The following is an 18,721-nucleotide window of genomic DNA, read 5'->3' on the forward strand; positions in this document are numbered from 1 at the left end:
CACCATCCATTCTCTTGGCATCAGTACTTACATCCTGGGTTTCATGATGCCAGGAATTCATGATGATGACACTGAGGCCTCTGATGGGCTGCAGCGGTCACCTGACTTCCATTGTAGACACAGATCAGGAGAGCCACAGGAGCCGTTGTGCTGCTTACCGAATGCAAAAGAATATCGCTTCTTTTTTGGTTTTTGGTCGTGGCTAGTTGTTTACATTTTTTTAAAGTAGAACAACACCTTTAAAAAAAATTAAAAATTCTAATGCATTTCTGATTTGATTTCTGCCTGTTGTGAGAAGTCAAACTGCGCTAAATTTATTAGTGGTGTCCATGTTTTGATAAATTTGCCGCAATTGACTCCTACTACCTCTTCCACTTTGACTGTTGACAAGGTTCTTAATTAATTTGGGTCTTTATTTTCGGCCTCCTTGTGGTAAGTAGGTTTTCTGAGCCATCTGATTATGCCAAGCCTATAAAATAAGTGAAATCCAAGCAGTGGAAAACTTTATTCTGCCCAGTTGTATTCATCATTGGAGGACCGGAAAAAAGAAGGCAAGACCTCCAGAGTGAGCAACTTACAGTATTTGTCGAATAAAGTAATCTAAGAAGCAGAACATTTGATTGTAGAGAGTAGATTTTTCAAAAATGTCACTGCATCTGTTCAACAAAAATTCCCTCATAATATATATGTATATATGTGTATATGTGTTCAGTGATTTTTTTTTTCTTTGTACAGAAGAGCACTTTACAGAAACGTGTAGAACGTGTTCAAGCTGAAGAATAGGAACCATTTGTGACGTCAGAGGCACGTTAACGTTGTTGAACATATTATTGAACATCGGACATCATCATGTAGTCAACAGATAATCGGTAAAAATCAATTCTGTAGCTTTGATAATGTTGAATGGTAATTAGCTGTTTTCACAAGTTTGATCCATCATCGGTGGTGATGGAACTTTTCGTTTTCACTTCTAATCAATGCATCCAATGACAGTGTGAGTAATAGTCACATGACATTTCAAAAAATAAGCAGCAGAAGTCACTATGATTGTCCAGCAGAGTATATAGACACCTAAGCCGAAATGACCCTTAGCTTAAGTGGATAATTTGCATTATAAAGTTCATCATCTGAATACAAAAATGAGCCTTCGAAAGTTTATAGACCTTTTGTAAATCCAATAGAAAGCTTCATTTCCATATAGATTTAGAGGCACTAAACTTTACATCATACATACAGTATAATAGACAATTTGGCATAGATCTCCAAGCAAACACCTGTGGACCTTTTTAGTCTTCTATGATCTTGATAAATGTTGCATCCCAAAAATCAACGTAAATTTATTTTGTATGACTTTTTCTATCTTCACCATCTTCTTCGTCGTCAGCATTTTCCTTTTCATGTGTCTTTTCGATACTGTCGTAGGAAGGGGGTGACATGGTGGAACTGGACATGTCTGATTCAATGGTATCAATATATTTTGCAAACCTTCCCTCATTTTTGGATACTATACTGGAACGTTTACTTTTATTTTTCTTGGGCACCCTAGAAGCACAAGCAGCTTTTCTACATCGATAACGCCTGAAGGAACGCTGTATAACAACAGCAGACACCTCTTCTTGTTTACGTCGTAAAGTAGTTGTAATGGGCTCGTAAGGAGTCTTAGATGGGTTAGAGGCCATAAACCGATCCTCCATTGTTATACGTAGTGCGTCCATACCTTCCTCTCCAGCCAAAACACGTTTTGTAAAAGCAAACAGAATGTCAAGGCAGTGGATTCTGTCTCCATTTACCATGGGTAGATCCATGGCAATGAGTTGAATGTGGTTTGGTTTTGGTACTTGTAGAGGTGGATCCAGTGCATCTGCAAAATCAAAAAGTTTATCGTATTCAATAAACTGTGTAGCCTTTGCGTCAAACTTTTCCCAAACCTCATAGAACATGTCAAAGTCATCTTCTCCTAAGGGTTCTGCACTTTCTTCAGTGGCCACGCTAAAATTTTCCAGAATGACAGCGATGTACATATTTACTACTATGAGGAATGAGATGATGATATAGCTGACAAAAAATAGAATGGCAATCGATGAGTTACCGCAGTTGCCTTTTACATTGCTTCCAGGATGTTGATAGAGTGGGTCACAATCTGGTTTTCCAGTTTTAAGATTTGGATCTAACAAAAGGTCCCACCCTGCTGATGTTGTAATCATGAACAAGCAAAGCATACTATTGCCAAATGTTTTAAAGTTAAAAATTTGATCATCAATGCCACCCCCATCCTTCACATAGGCAAAATTGGACATTCCAAATATGGCGTAAATGAACATAACTAAGAAGAGCAGGAGACCAATATTGAATAAAGCAGGAAGTGACATCATCAATGCAAAAAGTAGAGTGCGAATTCCCTTTGCTCCTTTAATAAGGCGCAAGATTCTTCCAATCCTCGCAAGTCTTATTACTCTGAATAGTGTGGGTGAAATGAAAAATTTTTCTACTATCTGTGCCAGACACACGCCTGTGGGAAATACAAAAACAGCATGTTACATTCCGAAAATGTGTTTAAACATTATAGATACCAGTATTATAATGCTGTATCTCATACTTTTTGAAGTTGCGGGAGTGAGCAGGGAGGAGCTGGGGGGAGAGAGTGAGAGAGATCTCCCCCCCGTTCCTCCCCGCTCTCCCCCGCCGCTCCCTGTCCCCCGCCGGCACCCAAATCTTTAGAGACGAGCGGGCAGGTACTCGCAAAAGGCACTACTCGCTCGAGTAGTTTGCCTTAGCGAGTATGCTCGCTCATCTCTAGTTGCTACAGATTAGATGGAGAATGAAATACTGACATGCTCTGAACAGCTGATAGGGAGGGTTCATCAATTCATGCTGCTTGCCCCAAATTCTGACCCTCCCATCAGCACGGTGTAACAAATGTTATCTGGATTCATCTGATCAGGTAATTTTCCATAGCTGAGTAATCCATGTTTTTCACTTTTTTGCCTTCTTTTTTCTCTTAGACAGCAATGGTACTCAAACTGCTTGTCTACTGTTACAGCTCAATCGTGTTATACTCTAATTTCCATACAAGGATGTGCCAATTTTGAAAGGGCAGTTTTCTCTTAAAAAGTGGCCATTCAGTGTGTATACAGCATTGACAACTTCATTTCAAAAGGGAAAATTTAACACTACATATAAAAAACAAACATCAATACTCGCCTACCACCGGCGTTCCGTGGGTGTTCCCTGCGGGGCTGAAAAATTCCCCTGCCACAGCTGTAGCACGATGCTTTCCCATTGCTTTCAATGTGAGCGGCGCTTTTGCAGCCCTTCCCTGAAAATCATCTTTATAATGTGTTAAAAATAAAAAAATATATATACTCACCTTTCCGCAGCTGCCAGGGCTCAGGTGCGTCCAACTGCATTTTCTCCCTGTACTGCTCTGAATCTCTCTCAGCAGGCAGGGATTTAAAATCCCTGCCTGCTGAAAAGGCTGTATCTGTTTGGCTGAGCACTTAGCCAATCACAGGCAGTGCTCAATCATTCATTGAATGACAGCTGAGTGCTGTCTCTGATTGGTCACAGTGCTCAGCCTATCACAGGCAGTGTTCAGCCATTCATTGAATGACAGCTGAGTGCTGCCTGCGATTGGTCACAGTGCTCAGCCAATCACAGGCAGCACTCAGCCATTCATTGAATTCAATTAATCGCTGAGCACTGCCTGTGATTAGCTGAGTGCTGTGACCAATCACAGGCAGTACTCAGCTGTCATTCGATTAATGGCTGAGCGCTGCCTTCAGCCAATCAGATACAGCCCTTTCAGCAGGCGGGGATTTTAAATCCCCGCCTGCTGCAAGAGATTCAGAGCAGTGCAGGGAGAAGATGAGGCTGGACACGCTTGAGCCCCGGCAGCTGCGGAGCAGTAACTATATATTTTTTTTATTTTTAGTGCATTCTAGGGATGATTTTTAGGGAAGGGTTTATATTTAAAGCCCTTCCCCGAAACTCCCTGCAGGGCTTGCCGGCAGCCCATTGCTTTCACTGGTCACATTGAAAGATATGGGAGAACATTGCACTCCTGTGCCACAGCTGTAACAACTGTGGCAGGAAAATGCTTCATCCCCGCGGGGAGTCCCCTTGTCACTGAACACTTTGACAGTGCTGTCACAGTGTTGAGTGATGAGGGGACTCCTCGCGGAGATGAAGAAATCCTTGGCAACAGCTGTTACAGCTGTAGCAGAGGGTCACAATGTTTTCTGTATGTTGTCAGGGAATCTCCTTTTGAGAACTACACTACACTGCCGGGGACCAAGCAGAGAAGTAGCGCCTGTGCCCAGGCGGACAGGTGAGTATATGATTTTTTCATTTTTTACACAAACCAGGGATGATTTTCAGGGAAGGGCTTTTTTTAAAGCCCATTCCTGAAAATCACAGCAGGGGTTGCCAACAGCCCAATGCTTTCAATGGGGCCGCCGACAGCAGTCGCGGCCCCATTGAAAGCAATGGGCATGGACCTGCATTCACGTGTGTTTTTGCACGTACATGGATGCACGGTTTGTGCGCACCTATGTATGCACATGCTTGTGTGAATGCATCCTAAAAGTTAAAATAATGGAGTTATATAAATACTGTGTTTACTAGGGTTTCTTTAGTAGGATAACAGAAAGCTGATGACCATTCAGAAAATGTTAAAAAAAACTTATGTCTAGTGAGGGAATAACCTAAAATGCTGTACCTGCTAAAGCTTAACTAGAGGTAAGGAGTAAAGTGCTAATTTTTACTGAAGGAAGTAGTATAATGCTGTAGTCACGTGATTACTGTTAACTATTCAAACTCTGAGTTTGATTGTAAAAAAATACTGCAGTGATAGATGGTTATTAAATTAATGCTCAGTGTTACTAATGTTGTGCATTATAAATGTGTAATATGCAGCTGGGTAATTGTAACAGTCTTTATCGTGGCCTATGTGGACTATGTTTATGTGATCAAGATTGCAGATTTAGTGGCCATTGAAAGGTGTACATCAACAGGTCACTGTACTGGGCAGGATATGTGTGTCTAGTGGGCGAATAATAGGATGCTTCATGCCCTGCAGAAACATGCATGTTTTGGTATAAAAGGCAAGATGTGGCACACAAAGTTGGTTACTATGTTGGCGTGGTGGTGAAGTGTACAAGCAAACGTAGCACTTGACAAATGTTGTGTGTAGTCTAGACAGGGGCCATGAAAGAAACCCTGAATGCCTGCTTAGAGGTTTGGAGTAGCCTAAATGTGTGAGCTGTGAGAAAATCCCTGGAACCTCCTTATCAGAAAAAAGCACCTGGTCAGTCTGAACCACTGAGCTGCAGTAGATCCAGTTGTTGACCCATAAAGTTGCCACAAAGAGAGCAAGCTCTACACCATTACAGACTGTGAGAGTATACTATTGATTGCCATGTTGAGTGTGCTTTGAGTTACACCAGGCTTGATAAGTAACAAAGAGACTGCAAATGTACAAGGAGACTGTGATTGTATAAAGAGACTGTGGCTATACAGAGGCCAATGAATATAACAGAGACAAAGACTTATTTCCACAAGGGCTGCCAAGCCAAGACAGTGATGCCAATTATTACAGTCAGCATTGCTAAAGTATTTGAAACTGTGTTGCTATGTTCTGAAACTCTATGCAAAGTTAAAGTGACCGGGTATTAGTGTACCTTGACGCCACCAAAAGCTAGGAGTTTGACAGGAGGAACGCCCCTCTCAGCTCCCGATAGGGTGAAGGCACAAAAGGTCCTAGAAGCACAGTGTGAATAGATTTGTCCCAGCGCTGCAGCCTTACAGTCAGGCTGGGTTCACACAGGGCGGATTTGCCGCGGTTTTGCCGCAGCAGATCTGCCCGCGGCAAAACCGCCCGCGGCCGCTAATCTCGGAATTAGCCAGCAATGTGGATGAGATTTCTCAGAAATCTCGTCCACACGGGACGGCTAATCCGCGGCAGTAAATCCAGTTGAAACCGCAGCCGCGGTTCCAAAAGAAGCAGCATGTCTGTTTACTTTCTTTTTTTTGTTTATTTATGTCACGGCCGCGCTGTCCTCTATGGGAGCGCCAGTCGTAACGGAAAAGCAAGCGGCCGGGCCGCTTTAAGCCGCGGCGGTTCTCCCGGCGGGAATCTCGTGGTTTTTGCTGCGGCCAAACCGCGAGATTTCCGACGGGAATACGCCCCGTGTGAACCCTGCCTTAGGGTAACTACAGTTATTAGCCTTACATTATAATCTGTAAATGCTGGCCTGTTACAGCTGTAACATGGCAGCATTTACATGTCATAATGTAAGGCTAATAACCGTAGTAACCCTGAGTGTACGGCTGCAGCCCTGGAAGTCGAATCTATCGAGATGCTGCAGCGTGTTTTTCTTGTCCGTTACGGATGGCATTCAAGGCAAGCGTGACACTCTGCCGCCCACTCACTTATCAGTCCCAACTGACGCCTCCGTCCCTGCTGCCTTGACATTACGCCTTGGTCCCGGGCGACGGCTGTCATTTCCATTGTGGCGGCCGCATCAGTAGCCTATAATGGGTGCTCCCGGCTTAAGTTTGGCCTCCCTGCTGGTGACGGCGTGCGGTGCTTCTACTGTGAGGGGACGTCTGGGCCGCCACCAGTAGAAGCGCGACTTGTTCCTGCCAGCGCTTCTACACTGACGGAGCCTTCTTCCTTCTGCCTTCCGCCGCCACAGCCGATGCTGCTGGGCAAGGCACTTATTCCTGGGGGTTTCGCGGCTGCAGCTCCGGCGCCCGCTGTTATGGATTCTCTATTTTTTGTGTCGGGCCCTTGCAGGACCTGGGGGCTCTCCCTCTGAGCAGCCAATCACGTTCAGGGGGCGTCACCCCCCCTTTCAATCTTGACTGCACCAGAAATTCCTGGTGGCGTCAAGATACACTAATACCAAGTGACCGTACTGCTGATTCCAATGTCCAGGAGCAGCATCGATGGTGTATGGTAATTACAAACTCTACTGCTGATTCAGCTGTCAAGTAAAGACTGTTATCTGTTGACTACAACATGTGCTCCATCTCTTAATACTCTGTTATGTGGGAGTCGCTCCCCTCACATATACTTCCTGCATATAAACAAAACCCGATATGAACAGAGCATAAAATACACTGCATTACTTGCACTGCAATTTGATTTACAGCCCACATTATGCAATACCATGATTACATTGGTGCATGGCTCTTTATAGTTACAGTACAGTTATCAGTTATCTTCTTTGTAACAAGCCATGCATTTGTGCAATAATCACATGGCCAGGGCAGATTATCATCCTCTGGAAGTAAATAACTGAGGTTTACTTTAAATGACAGAAAGCAGCAGTCTTGAAAATTGTGATGAATTGTACAACTTTCCATTATACATTAAATCAGTTTTATTAGGGCTAGTTCACACTAGTGATAGAAGATTTCATTTTCCATGCAGGTAAACGGCAACCTGATCCGTCTTATGACAGAACAAAAGTGCTTTGCATGGACCCCATTAACAGCAATGGGCTCAGTTCTGTTTCTGTCCAGGATTTCCTAGTATGAAATAACACAGCATGTTATGCTTTTTATCCTGCTTTTTTCATGGAAATCTACAATGGAGGTTCTGAACGGTACCTCTGATGCTGATGTGAACAAGTCATTAACCGAGTCCTTAACCCTTTAGATGATTTTATTTGCAGTTCTTGCCTCCCTAGACTGATAAACAGGATGATATGACTGGCATATCTATTTAATTCAGCCAATAGAACCATGACTTACCTACAATGGAGACTATGACCACAACCAAGTCAAATATATTCCATCCATTGGTGAAATAATAATGGCGCAAGGAAAAAAGTTTGAGAAGGAATTCTCCGGTAAAGAGCACAATGAAGACCAGGTTAATCCAGTACAAGTTGTCCTCCATTTCCTTACTCTGGTCATCAGTTTCAATCATCATTGTTACCATGTTAAGGAATATGAGACACATGACGGTGATATCAAATATTTGGTTTGTCACTATGTCAAAGACAAATCCCTGTAAAACATTCTGTGGAAATAAAATATCATTTATCACTACAAATATACCCATGAATGACTGATATAATATGCAATAAAACTTGTGAACCTGAATCAACTTTGGGGTTAAGATACCTGTTTATCAACCTGTAGTTAAAAAACCAATGGCTTACACAGAATGCCTATATAGTTTGCAGTTGATAAGATTAATTTGCACTGCAAACATTTCCATTTTTATTAGATACAGTAACTCCTGTGGTAGACATGGGGCCCTTGTGGAGAGGGGCCAAGCACTGGTCATCCTAATGCTATCTGTGCAGGAAGGATGTGGGGACATTGCCACAAATCTCAAACCTGGCAAAACGTATACAGATAGTAACAATTTGGTTTGCCCAAGAGGGTCATAATGAAGAAATCAGGTTTTACGCTGCTGCTCAGGAGTCAACAAGCCACATAAAGCAGTCATAAATCAAAGGAACAAGAAGATTGTTTTAGTCCAACATTGCCCGCCAGTTCATTGCAATAGTTGACTCTCAACAGGTTAAATATCATGGAAACCTGTGTGCATGAAAAATCAATACAAACATATCTTATTAAGTCCCTGCAGAAAAAAAATGTGCTTTTTTTGCATTGAGTTTTCATTCTCATGCATTTAGAAAGTCTTATACTTGGTTTGCAGGCTCTCCTACATTCAATTTTCTGGCTCCAGGGTGTTTCCAGCATAGATCAGCCGGTCTCTCTGACGAATGTGCAGAAGTTCAGCAAGCTCAATGTACTAAAAAGTGAAAGTTGAAGTATAACTTCCACTATGCTACCCGGTGATCACATGTTCCTTGTTACAGCAGAGCTGCAGGGTTTTATCAGACCCTAATCAGCTCTGTTAGTGACTATTGTCACTGCATAGGAATGTTTTACGCTGTAACTGGGGCTCCTATAGTTGCCCCAGCTACAGTGGAAAAGTATGAAATTAAAAAAAAGACCTTCTGAATGATCCCCAGACGTCTTATATGATGTTATGGGGGACATAGATGGTAAAAAAAAACTGTTACAAAAATAAGTTAAAAAATTACAGAATAAAATAAACATATATACATAAAAAAGAAAATGACCCAAAGATGAAGCCAACCAAAACCATCAATAGATGCACCCTGTAATCCCAAACTATACATATTATATATCAAAATGTGCGAAACAAAATAAGGAACCCGTTCCCATACTTTACCTTAGCATAAATATAATAATTTAAAAAAAACAACTATTAATTTAAAAAAATATATATATTTTTTAGTTTTTTTACCCCCAATAAAACTGAAAATTGGGAAATAAAGTCAGTAAAAAAAACTATACAAAATACCCCAATATGTCATGGAAAAAGACATACCACATGGGTAAAATCCCTAAAATGTGTCTGGCCCTTTAGGACCAAAACAGTCTGGTACTTAAGGGGTTAAAAGAAGAAAAAGAGTGCAAGGTATACATTGCTTTTAAGATAACTTTCAGTTATATAAAGATAAATAACAGTTTATTTGCTCATTCAGTAGCTTTGCAGTGGGTTTTGTTGTGTTAAGATAAGATAACAATGGCTTTTAGTTAGCTTAAGATAAGATAACATGCCACAAAAGGTTATCATAGTCAGGTTAAATGTGGCTACATCTATATCTATAGGCGGATTTATACGGAGTGATGATCGCTCAAAAATCGCTAAAAAGCAATCGTTTGAGCGATCATCATTGAGTCTAAACGCGCGGCCATCGTGCACTTTTCGTGCACTGCTAGCTGATCATTAAATTCAGGCCAACCTAAAAATCATCATTCGGCGTTATCAGGAGTTCTCCATGGAGAGTGCTGATAGCATTGTTTCCCGTTGGAGAACAAAGGAACTGAAAGCAGATAAGAGCCCTTGGGCTGTTAACTGCATTTAGCTAAGGCTTCATTAGCACGCTAATTAGCTATTAAATAGCTGAGTAGCTACTTAATAGTTTATGCAAAATGATCGCTCAAAGCTGTCACTCAAACTGTCGTTTGAATGATCTCTGAGTGATCATCGCTCCGTGTAAATGCACCTTAAGGCCTAGTTCACATACAGACTAACGTCATTTTGCATTGGAATTTATAGTCTGACCTTAGGTCGTGGGATCGGCTTTTGTGGTTTCTTGGACCCCAGTTTCTTCATTGCATTGTAATACTTCTTCTGTTCTTCTGTCATAAAGATGTCTTGTCCCCCTAAGTAAAGTATTAAACACAACATAAATTTAAGTATAAATGTAATTTCCCACTTTACTAAAGATCTGCTACAATTTGACACATTTATATCATATCCACAGGCTATGCCATAGATGTCCCAGTTCTGGAACCATCACCCTTTCAGAAAAAGGGTTCCTCAGACTCCCTCATGGGAGTTGGCTTCATCCAACTGCACACAAAACTGAGAGGCTGCTGTATATATGGCCAGCTATCTTCATTTAAGTATGCAAGAGTCCATGCTGTGCAGCCACATCTAGTCTGTGAATAGATGCAGTTATTGACAAGGGTCAGGGTACCAAGGGTCTACTGGTAGGCCAGGGTACCAAAGTTTGGACCCACTTGTCAGACTTTTCTGGAATGTCCTCAGTATATGCTATAATTGGCTCATATGGGAATACTCTTTATTGGGTAGGACAATAGAAATTGTTTTTCATAGTAAAAAATATAGTTAACACCCCCAAGTGCATCTTCTGTCCTTTCTTCTGTACGTAGCACAAAAATAGTGCAGTACTGTGTAAGACCCCATTTACACTGACAGATGATCACTCAAAAGTCGCTCAAACGATAGTTTGAGTGACAGTTTTGAGCGATCATCTTTGCATACTTTATGGTAGCTAATTAGCTACTATGGAGCTATGCAGGCAGAGCAGGACACAGCTGCGGCCACTAATAGAATAATACAGCTGTTTTGCAAAAACAAATAGCTGTATTCTTCTCTGCTCTGACTGCCAGTGTCCCCGCTGTGAATTCACAGCAGGACACAGGCACAAATAATCTTATCAGTGCAGTTGGCTGTGATAACAGCCTGCTCCACTGATAACAGCTGATCCCTCAATTCTAGCAAGCTACAATTCAGCGATCAACGACTCGTGCAAACTGCATGGTCAGTGCATTTAGACAGAACGAGAATCGCTCAAAAGATTCTTTTGAGCGAATTTTGAGCAACTCTCGTTATGTCTAAATCAGCCTTTAGCCATAAAAATGTTGAGTACTTTTGTATAAAAAAGACTAAAAGTATTAAGGAGGTGATGATTGCATTAGCTAACCAGAAAAATGTTATTCACAAGTTTCAAGGCTACTTAGCTTCTTCATCAGGCTTGTAGTCAACAGTACTTTTATCAGCTTCTCACAAGCTATCAGTCACTGACTCCATAGATCTGTAAATTAACCTGCATGTCTTCTGCTGTTAAAAAAAATTCTTCTGGCCTATTATAGATGAGTAGACCAGTACTATAGCTAACAATGGACCTGTTATAGATTTTGCATTGAGGCCCAAAAGCTTTGCCTTGTGTCTCTGCCTCCACTCTTGCTAAAATAGCAGGGAATTCTTCTCTGGCACCTATATGCCATAATAGGGTATGTAGACAATCCTGTCCTAAACAGATAAGACAGATATCTAGATAGCTAGACAGATATCTAGATAGCTAGACAGATAGCTACGGTAGATAGACAGATAGCTACGGTAGATAGACAGATATCTAGATAGATAGCTAGACAGACAGATAGATACAGATAGCTAGACAGACAGACAGATAAATAGATATTAGATAGATAGATAGATAGATAGATAGAGAGATAGGAGATAGAGAGATAGGAGATAGAGAGATAGGAGATAGAGAGATAGGAGATAGAGAGATAGGAGATAGATAGAAATGAGACAAATTAACTCTTATGATAGAAATTAGAACTGACTAACAAATACATCACTTGGCTCATATACAGTGGGTCCGGAAAGTCTTCAGAGCCTTTCACTTTTTTTTTTACATTTTTTTATTTTGTAGACTAGTGCAAGTTTAAAAAAATGATGTACGTTTTCCCCTATCATTCTGCATTCAGTACCCCATAATGACAAGAGTCCATGCTGTGCAGCCACATCTAGTCTGTGTCCGAATTCGACAGGCCGTTCTGTCCTCCTCATGGCTTGGTTTTGCCTCTGATATGCATTGTGAGCTGCTGGACCTTATATAGATGGAGTGTCTCTTTTAAAATGATGTCCAATCAACTAAATTTCCGACAGAAGACTCTCCTCAAGGTATAGAAACATCTCAAAGATGATCAAGAGAGATAAATGGCAGGCCCACAGAGTTAAACGTTAAGTGTCATACCAAAGGGTCAGAATACGTATGCCAATGCAAAATGCTAAGTTTTCAATTAAAAAAAAAAAGTACACTGATTTCTAAAACTCTGTTCTCACTTTGTCATTATAGGGTATTTATTGCAGAATGATGGGGAAAAACTAACTTTTTTTAAATATGCACAGGGTCATGATATAACAAAATGTAAACAAGTGAAGACTTTCCAAACCCATTAAACGTCATGTATTTCTGACCATGATATAGTATATTATCTACTGCTCCATGGCAGGTAATACTCATCTTCTTTTTTTGCTGATTGAAGTTATCTATAATAACACCAATGAAGAGATTAAGGGTGAAGAAGGACCCGAATATTATGAAGACCACAAAGTATAAATACATGTAATAATTCTCCTCGTATCTGGGTTGCTCGTCTTTCTATGTAAAAAGAAGCATATATCATTAATACACTGAATCAAATACCAAATGCATCACACGAAGCCCTATGAAGATTTATGCCAAGAGCCATCTATTAAAATCGTAAGCGGAAGAACTGACATTTATCTAGTAAACATTCCCATTTATAGTAATGATTAACAAACACGACAAACAAGACTCAGGAGAAGATCGGTAAAGTATGTAGAAAGTTCCTCAGTAGAGATGAGCGAGCATACTCAATATCGCAAACTACTCGAGCGAGTAGCGCCTTATTCGAGTACCTGCCCGCTCGTCTCTAAAGATTCGGGTGCCGGCAGGGGGCGACAACGGCAGGGGAGAGCGGGGAGGAACGGATGGGAGATCTCCCCCCCCCCCCCGCGCTCACCCCTGCTTACCGCCGCAACTCACCTGTCACCCCCACCAGCACCCGAATCTTTAGAGACGAGCGGGCAGGTACTCGCATAAGGCGCTACTCGCTCGAGTAGTTTGCCTTATCGAGTAAGCTCGCTCATCTCTATTCCTTAGCTTGTTCTACAGATTCATTCTATGCATAAACTCTACTAATTCATTCCATTTCTCTCACCATTATGTAACAGGCATTTAGATGGTATCAGAAGAGGCTTTTTACAGGTGAGTAAAAAAAAGGCCCGTGAGTGTGTATCTAATATATTGTGAAGCTTCAATTATGCAAAATCAGTTATTTGCAGAGCAAACCCAAAGCAGAGGTGAAATAATTATACTCACGGCTCTTGCATCAACAGCTGCGTACATAATAGGCGTCCATCCTTTAAAAGTGGCCTTTGCAAAAAAAAAAAAGAGGAAAAAAGTATACATTATTATTATCAGCACCAAAATTATATATTATTACAAAGCTACATAGAATTACAAATGGAAAAAAGATGTTGGGATGATCACGGTATTTTGGTTGGGATCAGGCTGGGGCAGATTGACAAAGTATTCTACCAGGACAATTCCCAGAGGGTTGACAGCTGATTTCTTAGAAGACCACTCACTGCTTTCCTTTCTTAGGGCTGGTTCACACAAGCGCTGTTTCTGTATAGGCATGTGACAACATCGCGGCTATACTGCACTAAAGATTGCATGCACGGGTGAATTACAGCTATTTGAATTAGCATATTCACATGATCTGAGGTGAGTAGTGAGTGTTTTCCACCTCCCATAGGAGTCAATGGAAAGCACACATGAAAGATAGGTAATCCTATCTTTGCCCGCACCACGGACCTGTCCTATCTTTGGCAGGTACATGAATTTAGTGAGTCTAAAATTCTTTCGTGTGAACGCTTCTATAGGAAGCCATTGGCTCCTATAGAAGCGCTTTCTGTGCGCGCCTCTAATGTACGCCAACAGCGCTCGTGTGAATGAGCCCTTACAGAGGGCTGGCCACTGCGATACATTACTAATGGAGCCGTCTGAGAGACAGTATAATAATTTAAAGGGGTTTTCCAGGCAATTTCTATTCAGGAACTATCCTTGGGATAAATCAGCAATAGTTGATCCCTTGGCATCCTGGCCAATCAGCCATTCAGGCACCCACTATCAGAGCCACAACCCTGTTAATGAAGTAAAGCAGATAGCTTCAACCCCTTCATATCGGCTGGCACTGGTAATTGAGCGTGCAGCTATCAATGATTTTAATAAGAGCTAAACCTGCAATTACCATCACCCGCCACTACATAGCATTCGGAGCAATGTGCTTCCGGTCCATACCCTGGGTGTTTTGCCAGTGACAGAAGGGCACCCAAATAGCTGATCCGGTCTTATCAACTATTGGTAACCCATCCAGAGGATATGTCACTAAAGAGTGTCTGGAAAACCCCTTTAATGCTGCATTGTACCCAGTAGTACTGATATGAGTGACCTGTACTCCATCCACTGATATGCTGGCACACCTACTGGTGTGCTTGGTCCACCTACTGCTGTATTGCTTTGACCCAGTCTACCAGTGCAATGGTTTGTTTACTTGGGATTAGGCTACCAGCTACCATTGCATTTTACATTGTCGTCACTTATCATAAATATTGCTACAGCTAATGGTTTGCTGACCCCGCCTACTTGTGTTGGCCCTAGGTAAAAGGTGAAGTCCCCTAGTGCAAGAACAAGTTGTGAACGACTCGTAGGGTGACATCACATTGTGACTGTTTTTGTGGGGATGGTTTGCCATTGCCTTCCCTAGTCATCTTTACCCCCCAGCAAGCTGGGTACTGATTTTACTTACCTCAGAAGGATAGAAGGCTGAGTCAACCTTGAACCATGCAGGGATTGAACCTGCAAGCTTCAGGTCATGAGCAAGAGCTTAGGACTGCATTCTGCTGCCCTAATGCTCTGCGCCACATGGGGCTCTTGTGTTGGCCCTATACTCCTCCAAATTTGACCAATCTAAAACAGTTGGCCACTTTAAGTTCCCAATCCACCAATGGTATCAGGATTGATCTTATGTTGAATGGTAGTCTGTGTGGTACTTTCTGTGGACCCACTGCCACACACAGTAGGGTGTAAGGTTATACTGTGTTGTCCTTATACACAGCAAAAATAATATACTATACAATGCCTAAATAGCCTCATATAAAATCTATTAGGAAGAAAGTTTGGTGCTAGGTTCTCAGGAGGTACATGGCACTGATCTCAGAGGTACATACAGTGAACCTTTATGCTATTGTCCTCACAGTAATGACCAGCTATAGATTATGTTTCTCAAGATTCTAGAGGCTGTCAATCTTCAGGGACACTGTTAGTGGTTTTGTTTCCTAGTAGCCTCCCTTATACACACACTGAAAACAGGAATTCAGTATTTTGTGGGTACTTAATTTAAAGGGGGCAAGGGGTTACCGGACAATCCCACTTTAATAGGGCTGTTGGGGTTAAAATAATAAACTGAAACATACTTCCCTCCATGGCCGCCGGGATCCAGCACTGCAACCAATGAGAGGCTACAGCGTCACATTCTTGAACTCCTGGCATCATGCTAGTCAGGATGTGAGCAGTGATGCCAGGAGAACGAGTGCTGATGCTGCAACCTCTCATTAGCTGTAGTGATACCCTGAGTTCCTGTGACATAAGGGATCACAACAACCACCAGGACCATAGCGGGCTGCAGCACTGGATCCCAGTGGCCATGGAGGGGAAAGTATGTTACAATTTATTATTTTAATCCCTTTAGCCCTATTGTAGCAAAATTATCCGGGAACCGCACAACCCTTTTAAATTTCTTTGAATTTGTTAGTACTTAGCTTACACTGGAGGAAAAGATGACCGGCTCAGGCCCACATATTTTGGCCATGTAATGCAAGCATAGGTGCTAGAAAAATCTATAATGCTTGGACAGATTAGACACAAAAGAAGACCTGGTGCTAAAGGACACGATGGCTGATACTGTCAAAGCTGATACTGACATGGATATCACACAACTGAAAGAAGCAGTGCAGAACCAAAAAACATGGAGGGAGCTCAGCTTTAGGGTCGCCGAGGGGCATGAACAAGTAAACGGCTAATAACAATAATAGCTTACAAATGTTCAGAAACTGGTTTAAGCCCATAAGGACATAACCAATTTTCATTTTTGGCTCTTATTTCTTCCCACTTTAAAAAAAAATCATAACTTTTTATTTCTCCATCAACATGGCTTGTTATTTGCAAGATGAGTTATATTTTTCAACGGTACTATAAACCTACCATATAATGTACTGGAAAACGTTTAAAAATTTCCCCCATTTTTGGGGGGTTGGGGTGGTCAGTTTTTATGACATATAGACTGCGAAACAAATGACATGGTAACTTTATTCTGTGGCTCAGTAGTATTACAGCAATATCAATCATATTTTTTTGTTGTACTACTTTTAAAAACTAAAATATCTTTTTTTTTTGTAATAATTACTTTCGTTCGTCGTCTTCTGACCAGTGTAACTTTTTTTTTCTATTGCTGTAGCTGTGTGAAGGCTTGTTTTGTTGCTGGACAACCTGTTGTCTCAATTTATACCATTTTGAGGTACAACCATTTTCTCACTTTTTATTTATTTTTTTCTTGGGGAAGGGTTGACCAAACAGTGTTATGCTTTCTTTTTGGACAACATTCATCGTGTGGGATAAATAGCTATTTGAATAGATTGAAATTTTAGAGATGCAGTGCTTACAAATTTGTTTTTCATTTGTTTGAGTTTTTAATTATATATATGGAAAAAGAGGAAGTTTCAGCTAATATTTTTCATTGTTTAGAATTGAAAAAAAAATGGCACTTGTTTTTACAGTTTCTTTTTTTTATTCCTCTAGGGGGACTTGAACTTGCCCTCGTTTGGTTGCTTATGCAATAGACTGTAATATATCCCAAAACCCTGGGCTCCCATGACACCCAAACAGCACCCCAATGATCAGGGCATTTAAATGCTGTGTTCAGATTTGACCACGGCATTTAAAGGAGTATTCTGGGGATGGGACTTTCTTGTTCAGTTTTTACCCATCCACTGTATGGTTGAAAACTGATAGATCGATGGGGATTCCACTAGTGGGTCCCCCACCAATCCAGAGAATTGGGAAATTATTGAGAGGAATGGTCTTTATTGAGAGAAATGGAGCAACTGTTGCGCATGTGCAACTAGCGGCTCCATTCCACACTACACTAGAGAAATAGAACAGTAACTTGAACAACTTGATCTAAAAAACCAGGCATGGGTCCCCCATTCTTGAGACCCCACCGATCTATCAGTTTTTACCCATCCAGTAGATGTGTGAAAACTGAAAAAAATGTCCTATCACCAGAATGTCCCTTTAAATGTTTAGCAACAACATTCAGAGTGGACTCCAATCATAGCTGTTGCAGCTGAGTATCATCTGTCAAAGCAAAATAAATATATCTTATATATATAGCGCTTTCAGGTAACTTATTTATCCCCCCCCCCCCCCCCCCCCCCCCCCCCACTAAGCTGGATACCCATTTTACTGATCTCGGAAGGATGGAAGGCTGCATTAACCTTAAGCCGGCGACCTGAACCATGCGTTGAAGTCGCATTGAACTCGCAACCTTCAGGTTGTGAGCAAGAGCTTAGGACTGGATTTCTGCTGCCTTAACACTGTGCCACATGAGGCCCTTCACACCCGCCATGTATGGTGTGGGCTTGGTCGGATCTCAACAAGTGTTTAAGGCTGGTTGCACACGGGCAGGTCGGATCCTGCATGCAGAATCTTGCAGCGGAAGCCGACCCTGTGCCCAGCCAGCATCCGCGTGTACCTGTCCTGAAGTCTTTTTTTTTGTACTGTGGACGGTTTGCAGAGTGAGCCGTAGGACATGCGCTATACAAATTTTCTCTTTAAATCCCTGCTTCTCCCGCATCATCGCCTAGCAATGATGCGGAATTCGCAACCTTTCCGCAATGTCATTCAGGAAGTGTGGTGGATCGGACGGCTTCGATTGACTTCAATGGAAGTCATTCACGTGGACTCCGCACAGAAATAGAGCATGCTGCGATTTCTCCTCCTCGAGTGGAAAATCACAATCGATTTCCGCTTGTGTACAGGAAATTGCATTTTGCCATAGCATGCTATGGGCGGTGTTCGCTGCAGAATCCGGAGGTGGACGCCCGCTCCGGATTATGCAATGCAAATCTGCCCGTGTGCAGGAGGCCTTAAGTAGCTATAATGAAGTCCAGATTGCTCAGCTAAATTAGTGTCCTAGGATGTGCTGCAGACTATATGGCCAGACAGCTGTTAGAGGGGTTACTCTAGACTAAAGATTAGATTTAGTGCTCCAATAAAAATGTCCTCTTAGATGAGGTGTCACAATTATAGCCCCATCTAATAGAGTAGAAAGCAGCTTTCGTTATGGGACTCTGCAGTACTGTGTGCCTTGGCGGCCCTTTATAATGCTCTAGCTCCTTAAAAGGCTTCCTATGCCCTCTGTCACTGCAAGATAAATGGTCAGTTATGTAGTTGGCTTACCTGCTAGAACACTTATTTGC

The 18,721-nt window shown here is 41.9% G+C and overlaps 1 protein-coding gene across 1 annotated transcript in view; it reads right to left on the minus strand.

Annotated features, from left to right (window-relative positions):
• Positions 1-1,284: 1,284 nt before the first annotated feature.
• Positions 1,285-18,721, minus strand: part of LOC136577888 (sodium channel protein type 2 subunit alpha-like) — a 101,677-nt gene continuing 84,240 nt past the window's right edge. The window contains exons 22-26 of the mRNA XM_066577808.1: positions 13,496-13,553; positions 12,614-12,751; positions 10,121-10,221; positions 7,759-8,029; positions 1,285-2,509 (exon numbers count right to left, since the gene is read on the minus strand). Coding sequence (XP_066433905.1) covers positions 1,338-2,509; positions 7,759-8,029; positions 10,121-10,221; positions 12,614-12,751; positions 13,496-13,553 — 1,740 coding nt within the window. The 3' untranslated portion in view covers positions 1,285-1,337. The remainder of the gene's footprint in view (positions 2,510-7,758; positions 8,030-10,120; positions 10,222-12,613; positions 12,752-13,495; positions 13,554-18,721) is intronic.

Source organism: Eleutherodactylus coqui, chromosome 8, assembly GCF_035609145.1.
Source record: "Eleutherodactylus coqui strain aEleCoq1 chromosome 8, aEleCoq1.hap1, whole genome shotgun sequence".
NCBI lineage: Eukaryota > Metazoa > Chordata > Amphibia > Anura > Eleutherodactylidae > Eleutherodactylus > Eleutherodactylus coqui.